The 12,267-nt window shown below is 43.7% G+C and overlaps 1 protein-coding gene across 1 annotated transcript in view; it reads left to right on the forward strand.

Moving 5' to 3' along the window:
* Nucleotides 1–11,492: 11,492 nt before the first annotated feature.
* tmtopsa (teleost multiple tissue opsin a) overlaps nucleotides 11,493–12,267 on the forward strand; it is a 93,176-nt gene continuing 92,401 nt past the window's right edge. Inside the window, exon 1 of the mRNA XM_037681531.1 lies at nucleotides 11,493–11,865. Within this exon, the coding sequence (XP_037537459.1) occupies nucleotides 11,493–11,865 (373 nt within the window). The remainder of the gene's footprint in view (nucleotides 11,866–12,267) is intronic.

Here is a 12,267-nt window from a genome sequence, read left to right on the forward strand (position 1 = left end):
GACCATAAGTGTGATCCCTCTCCCGGGGACACACTGCTGTATTATGCTTCTTATTGTAGTGAACTAAGCCTCAGGTCAAATCCTGACCTTGAGGGCCTTCCTGGGACAAGAACTGTATTTCATTGATTTGAGTCCAGAAACACAAAATCAAGTCCATCCAGAGACTTTCTAAGTGTGTCCTGCACTGATCAATTGAAAGAACACTCTCTTTTTATTATCATTACTATTATACAAATGTCTTGATAATCAAAGTGTGTTTAGTTCAAACCATTTTAAATGTTGAAGTGAACTACTCATTTTAAATCAACTGTGAAACAGTATAAATGATTTTCAATCCTCATTCAAAGTAGAAATCTAGTTAAATGTCTGTTACAGAGTAATTATTCATTTTCTTGATCTTCTGTCTGAAATGAGCAAGTGTAAGTCGGTCAAACGTCGGAGACAAACGCAAACAAGTTTGTTGGAACGAACTGTCATGTTTTTAAATCCTCTCAGACGTAAATAGAGAAGCTGGCACCTGTTTCCTCCCAACTCGCCTAAACATTTCTCTTGTCAGTCTCAAAAACATTTTCTGTCTGTTCCAAAACATTTTTCTGTTTTTCTGAGTTCTAGTGACCTCTTACGTCATAAAAAACACACCCCTGATTAGCTCTTTCAGCCAATCAGGACTTCTCAAATGAACCGGAAACAGAACTCTTTAAATGTCGACACTTCCTAGTTCCAACCAGTGCGGTGGGAGAGCAGTTCAGTTCGGAGAGCAGAACCGAACAGAAAAGTTGCTGGAGAGAACAGGAGGTTCCAGACATGATCCAAAGTTCTTCCGAGTAGCGTGGGAATTATGAAATCTTCCACATCCGAGTGGAGCCTCTGACGGACTTACTCCTCATGTGAGTCCACCCGTGAGGTGAACGTGTGTCAAACGAAGTTCCGTCACTACTTTGGACGATTCACAGCTGTTCCTACGGAGACGCTGGAAAGGTGGCGTTAAATGGAACTCCGTACCGGTGGAGACATCTTCTACAGGTAAAGAGTCGATTTCCACTACCTAAGTGTACCGAGGAAGCTGGGATCTAATGGAGATTGCCGTTCTGATACAGACACCTATTCCCTCATCCATCCTTTCTCTCCATTTAAACTTCATTTCCCATCTTTAAAACTCTTCTATCTTGCCAGTAAATCATCCAGATATTTTCAGAAATGTCTGTTGTAGAGCTTGAACCCAGATACCATGGCCGTATGGTCTCTGATTGTAAAGCTAATTAATTAAGCTGTTATTGTAATCAATTTTGCCAAATTAATGTAAATGTTTGATGTTAAACTTTGATTCTGTTAATAAATGACCGCATTCATTTTTGATGGGTCAAAGAAAATTAACGTCTCACGTCACATTTAATCATTCAATGCACGATAGAACTCAGTCCAGAAAAATGAAAGAATCCGTTTAATTTATGGATAGTATCTCACAGATATATGTTCCTTTACATCTGGTGGCCTCGTACGGTATCATAAATGGACTGTTATTCGTGTAACAATTGAATTATCATGTTGGCATATCTGATCTTAACCGAAACTATCTTAATGGTGCAGGTTGCTATGTGAAACGCAGCGTTTTGTAGCTGTGGGGTTCGGAGAATGTTTACAGTTGTGGTGTTTTGAAAGCTGAAAATAAAGCCAATGTGTTCGTTTGAAAGCTGAATTTGTACATCTGTTGTGTAACTGAAGCTGGGTTTGTGGTAAAACGCTTTATTCTGTTTAAACTGTGGTCCAGAAGAGGGTTCTGGTCCGGCTCGGTTCTGATTCAGTTCGAACGAGTCGTGTTTGAAGAAAGAAACTGCTGTTTTGAACTGGCGCCGTCCCAGTAAGCTTTTGAGAGTTTATTCGTTACATTTTTAACAGAAAATAGTGCATTTTGACAGTTTAAATGACGAAAGTTGACCGGACTTTGTTGTTCAGGCTAAATGTTAACACGCTAGCTGAAAAGACGAAGCGTCATTGGTCGAAAGCCGCTGTTTAAACGCTCTGATTCGCTGGAGGGACGAGTGACGTGTCTATCGTCACTTCCTCTGATGTCAGGTTGTAAAACCCACCCCGCCGCTGCTCTGTCATTAATATTCAGTCACGTGACCCGGAAATGAAGCTCATCTTCATAGGGAATTTCAATCTGCTGTTTAAAGTTGAAAAACGCTTTAAAGTTGGTTCTGATCCACTGCTCCGTTTATTTAAAGCCTAATCGCTGAAACTTTGCCACGTTTAAGTTTTAAATCCGTCATTAAATGGTGTTTTTCGACCACGCTAGCCGATACTAATTTTAAGCTAACAGCTAACGACCGGATGTCACCAAAGCCACAGGAAGTCATCGCGACTCCTACTGGTCACCACTAACAGTGTCAGGGTTAAAATAAAATAAGGTTATACTGCCACCTCCTGTTGGAAACTTGAAATCACAGTTTCACTTCGTTTTTAGGATATTTTGGTGAAATTAAACGTGTTTATTTCTGTCAGAAGCATTTTTGAGTTAATAAACGTTCCTCAAGCTGAGTTATTACTGTTATCTTGCATTTAAAAAGTGATTAAGGTATTTATGCCAGAAAGGCATTTACCAAGACATTTTTCATTCACTGATAATTCCTCAAACGGAGGTGCAAAATGAAAAATTAGAAACTTTTTAAAGATACAGTCCAGATATTCACAGAGTTGATAAAGTTTACTCATTTGCTGAAAAGATAATATACGTTTAATTGCTAGAACACTAAATAAGAGTAATTATATCAGAAAAAGGAAACTTTTCTGATTTATTTTACCACCTAAAACACCACATCTTCCTATTTAATTTTTAAATAGAAGATAATGGCAGGAGAAGAGGAAAACATTGACCCTTTAGACTCCCAACCAGAAGATGACAGTCAACAAGATGACATCATCCAAGGAGCTTTATATATTTTAACAAACCCAATTATTGGCACACAATTAGAACGGATTAATGAATCTCAAACAGCTGAAGAGCTGACAAGTTTAGCAAAAGGAGCCACGGTTAAAGAGAATAAAAAGCAGGGCCTTGAACGGTTAGCTAAAATTTCTCTGCTTCTCAAAGACAAATTGGATCAACAGGTTGAACAAAACGACGTGCTGTCTAAGGCATATGCAGCAGATAGGGAGAGGTATCTCAAATTGATGGCACAGTCTAAACTTGATGAGGAGACACGTGCAGTTGAGGTGCAAAGTGAGAGGGAGCTCTCAGAAAATCAGCTGTCATTACAAGCTCACTCATATGAGGAGAAGATTAGGGATAGAGAGATTCAGTACCAAGCATTGTATTCAGACAACGATGTGCTACGACAACAGTTGCAGCTCACATCAAAAGCTCTGAACGAATGCAGATTGGAAAATGAGGCGTTACTCCTACAAGGTGTGCGTTTACGAAGTGAATGTCAAACATCACAGGAACGCTTAAAAGCCTGTGAGGAGAAACTAGCCGCGGCAACAAATAAAATTTCTGACGTGGGGCGAGTTTGTCTGGAACTCAGAGAAGACCAAGGTCGGAGTCCAGGTCATCCGCCATCACCTCAGAAAGATTTTGGTGAACCTGCTCTTAATCCCATTCTGCCACCTCCACATGTGTGTAGAGACACACCTCCACCCTTATCTCAGGTGATAGGGACAGACCTGTACAAGTTTCCACTACCAACCATGCAAGAGAGACCGTTGAAACTTCCTCCTTCAATAGATGATATGCAAAAAATCTCAAAACATGTACAGCGCTTTGTACCTGGTCCAATGGGTTCAACGGGCACAAAAGCGTATCTCAAAGACCTTGATTTCAGACTGAGTGGTTATCCTAATGCTACGGTTGAGGATAAAATCAGTCTGATAAGGCTCACTTCGGACAGAGAGGTGTTCACCTTCATCGAGCATCTACCTGATGCAACGAGAAGGGATTACAACCTTCTGTGTGAAGCTTTGATCAGAGAGTACGACCCCTGCACGGGACCTGCTGGTTTCCCAGCTGCTGACAAGGTCACCCAGGGCAAGCATGAACATCCAAAAGTCTATTACAAAAGAATCTTCCAAGCTTATTTTGGTAACAGAAATGAAACCGGAATGGAGGAGGAAGAAGGTTTTAAATTTGTTTTCAGCAAAAATCTCCACACTGACTTTAAAACGTCAGTGCAAATGATGGCGAATTTCAAAGAAAAATCCATCAATGAGATTAAACAGTGCGCTGTGAATGTGTTTGAGGCATGTTCTCATGCTAAGATGCCCATAGAAGTGTTTCCTGGTGTAAAGGTTAAACCCCACTCCGTAGAACTGGAAGGAAGGCGTGCATCGCCGCCTCCTCCTAAGAAAGTTGCGAGAAAAAGCAGGCTTTTCAAACTAACAAACCGCGTCATGAAGGTACACGCTGGGACAAAAAAGCTCCTCTTTCAGAGGGTGAACGTGATTATCGTAAATGGGGTGTGCGTAGGACGCAAAGATATGGGATCCAAGAGGACCCATATTCTCAGGGGAGGTCCGAAAAGGAACCCCCAAAAGACGTACCTAACCGTCCCCCACCTCGGACGAAACGAACCGAGGCGAAAAAATCACAAAGGTTCCAGAAACAAGGCCCTACACCTCTGAGCTCGGAAGAGACAGAGAAACTACGCAGGTTTTTAGAAAGTTTGAAACACACTGACACGGGAAACCGACCTGGAGCACTATGCAGTGATGTAATCACTATTACATCTGAGGGCGCGAATGACAACATCACAGATGTCGGTGAAACACACCAAGACATTGTTGTTGTTGCCTCCAACAACCCCTCATCGGAAGAGGGGGGGGTAAACTCACACACAAACGATGACGAGTCATCGCAAGCTGAACACTCAGAAACAGCTACTGCTGTTCTGACGGTTCAGACAAACCAAGATTACACAGACAAGGCTGAACGTGTGAAGAAGCGTCAGAAAAAACCCAAGAGGTTTCTGTGTAACTTTATCAGAAGGGGGGTCGCCAAGAAGGCGTACCTGTCAGTAACACTCGAAGGTGTCCTCACACACGAAGCACTCCTGGACGGTGGGGCAGACATAACAATTATGTCAGCTAAACTGTTCGAGGAGCTGAGGACAGCCGCTGCCGGTGTTAACAGGATGATACCTCTCACAGAATGTGCTATAGAAATGCAGGGTCTCTCAGAGAAGAGGACAACCCTGACAGCTGTAGCAATGGTTCACATGCAGGTTGGCAGGATGACACTATACCACCCAGTACACGTGTCCAGTGTTGACTCATTCCCATTTTTGGTTGGCCAGGATTTTATAAATCGCTTCGACGCGATTATAGATTATGGTGATCAAACGATGTGGGCAAAGGTGAGCAAACCACTGCCAATAGATATGCCTCCAGAGTGTAACACAAACAAAGAATCCATTTAATTTATGGATAATATCTCACAGATATATGTTCCTTTACATTATGCATTAATCAATCAATCAATCAACTTTATTTATATAGCACATTTTAAAAACCACAAGGGTAGCCAAAGTGCTGTACAATAAAACAATAAAAACAAACAAAACAATAAAAACATACAAAGCATACACAAAGAAACATAAAAACCATTCACATACCAGTTTCACAGCAGGTGTATTAAAAAGCCATAAAAGATAAGATCACGTGTTAAAAGCCAAAGAATAAAAGTGTGTCTTTAAAAGAGATTTAAAAACAGGAAGAGAGGAGGCCTGTCTCACACTCAAGGGTAAAGTGTTCCACAACCTGGGAGCAACAACAGCAAACGCTCTGTCACCTCTGAGCTTCAGCCTAGTTTTAGGGACTGTCAGCAGCAGCTGATCAGCTGATCGTAGGGATAGGGGTGGACAGTAAGGCTGAAGCAGCTCAGACAGATATGGTGGGGCAAGGTTGTTCAGACATTTAAAAACAAACAGCAAAAGCTTAAAATTAATTCTGTAGTGCACAGGGAGCCAATGAAGGGACGCCAGGATGGGAGTAATATGCTTTAAAGCCCAGTCCAGCCTGGACCGGTCTCAGTCAGCCCAGCCTCGGTCTGACCTGGCTCTGGTTTTGTTTTCTTTAAGCAGAGTTCTGCCTCGATGTGGGCAGGACCGTCACAGCTAGACCACAAGAATCTCAGCTCAGCAATAAACGCACCTCATCGTTTGTGTTGCATTTGTTCTAATGTCTCTTCCTCACTCGCTTTCGTGCAAGGCGGACACTTGTTCTCCTCCTCCTGCTCTCCTATCCTCATCCTGCTTTTTTTGCTCTCTGTATGTGTATCAGAGCTCCTGTTTGACGCATTGTTTGAAACAAACTACCGTCATGGATCTGGTCAGCTGGACTTTCAACCCAATCGTTAAAATCTTTTCAACAAAGCGACAGGGTCCTGGAGAGCCCTCATGCTCCGCTGAAACGTATGCGGCAGGATACGTTGTGGATCTGTGGGGAGTTTGGGAGCTGATGTGTCTTTCTGCATTGTCTCGGAAAGATGCCGAAGATGTTTTTATAATTGGAACCATGATAGCAGGGTTTCTGCTTTTTGACCCCTGCGACGTGAAAAGGAAGAAGCGGGTAAGGATAATGGATGGATGGATGGATGGATGGTATTCACAGCACCATCGCCTCCTCAGTCAGCCACATGGAGAAGTTTCTGTCTGAGGAAACATCTCTGCAGCTTTTATAGGTAATCACCTTTCATTCAGTGTGACAAGTGGTCTATTTGGTGGGGAGGTGTTATAAGACAGCTCATGGAGGTGGACTGAGTTTCCCCATCTGATCCTTCAACTCTCCTTTTGCATTTAAAGTGAACAAATGCAGAGAGCACAATACTGCCTCTCCAAGCAGAATTAGGAAAATTGCATTTGCACCAAATGCCAACATTTCACAACAACATGTAGCTTTTAATTCTCAGATAATTGCTGACATTTTGAATCTGCACTTGACTTTTTGTTTTGGAGCATCATCTTGTTTGTGCCTGGATATATATTCAGAAAGAGACCAGGCTTTATCTGCCTGCACCTGCTGCCAGCATGGACACACTGTTTAAATAAAAAGGCAGACATGCAAAGCAGGAAACAGCTAAAAGGTTACAGAGCACTGGAGGGGACAAAAATATACCTGACTCCAGCCTTCACAGAACAAGGTGTCTGTCTGCACGCAGCTCTTTTCAATACAAGGTAATATATATTTGGATGTATAGGGGGGAGGGGTGATGCTCTGCATGGTTTTAGCATTTTGCCGGTATTTTGCTGCCATCAAAGCAGAGCCGCCAGGTCAGAGCTGTTGTTCCAAAAAACAGCAAGACATTTGGCAATAAAACTGAACTGATGTTGTCTTGGAAATAAATAATTGTATATAACATTCATTGTTATATTTCTGATAAAAGCAGTGTTACATACATGGTGAACCCCCCCCCCCCCCCTCCCATCCTATCTACCCTCAAATAAACATTTGTATAAATGGAGATTGTTTAACTTTATAACTGTTACGAAAGGTGTGGGGTTAACTTCTCAGACGAGCTAGAATTCAATTCTTTTCAGTTTGTAGCCCCAATTCACAACAGAAGTTGTCTCAGCGCACTGAACAAAATACACACATACATAATAAGTCAATTAGTAACGTTATTTATCTAAACAGGTTGTGTTGTCTTCATTTCATCACAGTCTCCCATCCTGAGATAGTACAGAGGCAACAGTGGAAAGGAAAAACTCCCTTTTAACAGGAAGAAACCTCCAGCAGAACCAGGCTCAGGACAAGTGGTCATCTGCTTTGACCGGCTGGTTTGAGAGGACAGGAAGGAGAGACAGACACATAGCGGCAGGTCCAGGGTGGAGGTGAGCAGGTCTTTCTATAGGAAGAAGGACAAAAAAAAAGAAGAAATAATTACAAATACAAACTATTTGTATTAATTTGTAACTATTCATTTGAGGAAATGATGTCAATTTGTCCTCCAGCAGTCTAATCCTATAGCAGCATAACTAAGGGATAGCTTAGGAAACCAAGCCAACCCTAACTTTAGGATTTGGTGAAAAAGAAAGACTTAAGCCTAGCAATGTGTCAGCCTCACAGACAGAAACTAATTTGGTTCCACAAGAGAGGAGCCTGATAACTGAAAGGTCTGCCTCCCAGTTGTGGAAACTCTAGGAACCACAAGTAAACCTGTCTGAGAGTGAAGTGCTCTATTAGGAAAATATGGAACAATAAGATCTGTAATTGGGCAGCATGGTGGCACAACTGGTAGAGTTGCTGTCTCTCAGCGAGCAGGTGCCCGGTTCGGAGGCCTTTCTGGGTGGAGTTTGCATGTTCTCTCTGTGCATGCATGGGTTTTCTCTGGGTACTCCTTAGATGGCATTAATCTGTCCTCCAGCTCTAATGTTAAAAATCTTGGTGTTATTTTTGATCAGGACATGTCTTTTATCCCCCACATTAAAAACGTTACTAGAACCTCCTTCTTCCACCTGCGTAACATCACTAAAATTAGAAACATTTTATCTAAAAATGATGCAGAAAAACTGGCCCATGCATTTGTCACGTCTAGACTGGACTATTGCAATGGTTTATTATCTGGGTGTCCACATTCATCTTTAAAATGTCTTCAGTTGATCCAAAATGCTGCTGCCAGAGTCTTAACTGGAGTTAGTGGGAGAGATCATATTTCTCTAGTTTTAGCTTTTCTCCATTGGCTCCCTGTCAAATCCAGAATAGATTTCAAAATCTTACTTCTAACCTACAAAGCCCTCAACAACGTAGCTCCATCTTATATTACAGATCTTATCTTTACCAACTTCGGTAATCTTCGTCCAATCTCTAATCTGCCCTTTATTTCCAAAGTTCTTGAAAAAGCCGTTGCTAGTTGCTAGTGAGTTGCTCTCACCTATCTAACAATAACATTTATGAAGAGTTTCAATCTGGTTTTCGCCCCCACCATAGCACCGAAACAGCTCTAATAAAAATAACTAACGACCTTCTTCTTGCTGATGACTCTGCTCTTTTGTCTATCCTCATTTTACTGGATCTAAGTTCTGCCTTCGACACAATCTGTCATTCTATCCTCCTCAACAGACTAACCTCCATTGGCATCTCAGGTACTCCGTTAGACTGGTTCAAATCTTATCTCTCTGACCGCACTCAATCCATTCAGCTCAAATCCTTTCGTTCCCAGTCTTCCCCCGTCTCCACGTGTGTCCCTCAAGGCTCTGTCCTCGGACCCCTCCTCTTCATCATTTACCTCCTTCCTCTAGGTCACATCTTCCGTAAATTTGGTGTCCATTTTCACTGTTATGCTGATGACACACAGCTCTACCTGTCAACAAAACCAAACTCCATCCTCACCGACTGTCTCAATGAGCTAAATCACTGTTTTTTTAACAACTTCCTACAACTAAACAGTAACAAAACAGAAATCATTCTTGTCGGTACCAAAAACTCTTTCAAAATCAGAAAATATTCTCATCCCCCTTAACAACTCTCTGCTACCCCCCTCGCCTCAGGTCAAGAGTCTTGGTGTCATCCTCGACACCACTCTCTCCTTCACTTCACACATCAACAACGTCACTCGGTCTGCCTGTTTCCATCTCAGAAATATTAACCGTCTCCGCCCTTCTCTCACACCCCGCTCCACAGCTATCATTGTTCACAGTCTTGTGACTTCTCGGATTGACTACTGCAACTCCCTTCTTTATGGCCTCCCCAACAAATCTCTCCAGAAGCTGCAATTGGTCCAGAACTCAGCTGCCCGTGTCATAACTCAAACCTCCTCCTATAAACACATCACTCCAGTCCTGCAGCAGCTCCACTGGCTCCTGGTTAAATCACGCATCGTCTTCAAGATTCTTCTTCTCACTTTCAAAGCTATCCACAACCTTTCCCCTCTTTACCTATCTGACCTCCTACACATCTTCATCCCCTCTCACTCTCTCAGATCCTCTTCTTCACTACACCTCCATGTACCCTCTGCCCGCCTCTCCACCATGGGGAGAGGGCCTTCACCTGCTCTGCTCCTCATCTCTGGAACTCTCTACCCCCTGACTTAAGAAACACCACCTCTCTTTCTATATTCAAGACTGCTCTGAAAACACATCTCTTTAGACTCGCTTATCCTTAACTTTGCTGTATGTATTTTATATTCTTTATGTATTTTATATTCTTTATGTAATTTATTCCTGTTGATCTTTGTTCTTACTGTAAAGTGTCCTTGGGTGTCATGAAAGGCGCTTTTTAAATAAAATGATTATTATTATTATTATTATTATTGTTCCATATTTTCCTAACCGAGCACTTTGCTCTCAGACTGCAGGTTTACTTGCGGTTCCTAGAGATTCCAAAAACAGAATGGGAGGCAGATCTTTCAGTTATCAGGCTCCTCTCTTGTGGAACCAACTTCCAATCTCTGTCCATGAGGCTGACACATTATCCAGTTTTAAAACTGGGCTTAAGACTTTCCTTTTTGCTAAATCCTATAGTTAGGGTCTGCTTGGGTTTCCTGAGCTGTCCCTTAGTTATGCTGCTATAGGCTTCGACTGCTGGAGGACAAACTGACCACACTTTTCACTCTACTTTACTTACTCTGCTCAACCTGTTTTGTATTTGTAATTATTTTTTCTATCCTTAACATGTGTTTTTTGTCTTTCAGGTACACCTGGACCTGGCTCTGCTGGAGGTTTCTTCCTTTTAAAAGGGAGTTTTTCCTTTCCACTGTTGCCACTGTGCTTGCTCAGGATGGGAGACTGCAACGAAGCCAAGACTCAACTTGTCTGCTGGATTCCTTAGATAGAGAACTTTACCAACTGGTTTTATGTATGTGAATGTTTGTTTCTGTAAAGTGCCCTGAGACAACTTTGTTGTGATTTGGTGATAAATAAACTGAATTGAATTGAATTACTCTGGTTTTCCTCCCACAGACCAAAAACATGCATGTTAGGCTGATTGGTGACTCTAAATTGTCCCTAGGTGTGAGTGAGATAGTCAATGGTTGTTTGTCTTGTTTGTCCCTATGTGTCCCTGTGATGAACTGGAGACCTGTCCAGGGTGTCTCCCGCCCCTCCACAGTGATTGCTGGACATGGGCACCGATGACCAGTTGGAAGAAGCGTGTAAAAGATGATGGATGGATGAAGATCTGTAATTATAGAAGATGGAGTTCCTTACACTTTAGGTGGACCTGAGTAGAACAGAGTACTCAGCCCCAGCTGTAACACCCCCCCCCCCCCCCCCCCGACCATGCAGCCGTTATCACCTCTATGGGGTGTGGGGGGGGGGGGGGGGGGGATTAGGCTGCCACACGGTGGAGCAAATATGCCTCCAATCCAACTTTAGACTTTTTTTTAACTGTTCAGCAGCCCCCTCCCCTTTCTATAAACTGAGAAAGTTTTATAATTCCAGTTCTGCACCTTCAGTCTGCAGCTGGGCTCAACTTCCGTCTTGTTTTGAACGTTTCTATTGTTTTGACTTTTATTTTCATTCCCCGCTGTGTGAAAGCAGAGATGCTCCTGTAGCCTGAGCACCATGATCGTGGCCAACACGAGCCGAGGCGGCTGCGCGCAGCTCGGCCTCTCTCTGTGCGCCGCGGACGAGCCGCCGCAGGAGGGGGGCGCCTCACAGCGGACCACCCTCAGCCCCACGGGCCACTTGGTGGTCGCTGTGTGTCTGGGCTTCATCGGCACGTTCGGGCTCGTGAACAACCTGCTGGCGCTCGTGCTGTTCTGCCGCTACAAGCCGCTGCGCTCCCCCATCAACCTGCTGCTGGTGAACATCTGCGCCAGCGACCTGCTGGTGTGCGTCCTGGGGACTCCGCTCAGCTTCGCCGCCAGCACGCAGGGCCGCTGGCTCCTGGGGGAGGAGGGCTGCGTGTGGTACGGCTTCGCCAACTCCCTCTGTGGTGAGTAACTGCGCTCCCGAGCTGAGCGCGTTCGGTGCGCGAGCAGGTTCCGATCCAACAAAACTGAAAGAACTCCAGTAATCTGACTGCGGGTCCGGTGCGCCTTTCTTTTCTTCTGTCGTGATTTTAGTCTCCATTCAGAGCCCGACATACACTGAGCTCACTGCGACCAGCACGGGAACCGAGCCAGAACATGATCCAGATGCTGCTGCTGTTCACAGCTGTCTCGTTCAGGTGACAGATGATGGAGCTGCGTCACAACCCGCTCACTTTTATACCGACATGACAGATGCTCCGTCCAGATGTTCGGTTAAAGCTCTGACAGATGCTCTCCTCAGTCCAGATGTTCGGTTAAAGCTCTAACAGATGCTCTCCTCAGTCCAGATGTTCGGTTAAAGCTCT

The sequence above is a fragment of the Nematolebias whitei genome, chromosome 9, assembly GCF_014905685.2.
Source record: "Nematolebias whitei isolate Nwh7 chromosome 9, NemWhi1, whole genome shotgun sequence".
NCBI classification, from domain to species: domain Eukaryota; kingdom Metazoa; phylum Chordata; class Actinopteri; order Cyprinodontiformes; family Rivulidae; genus Nematolebias; species Nematolebias whitei.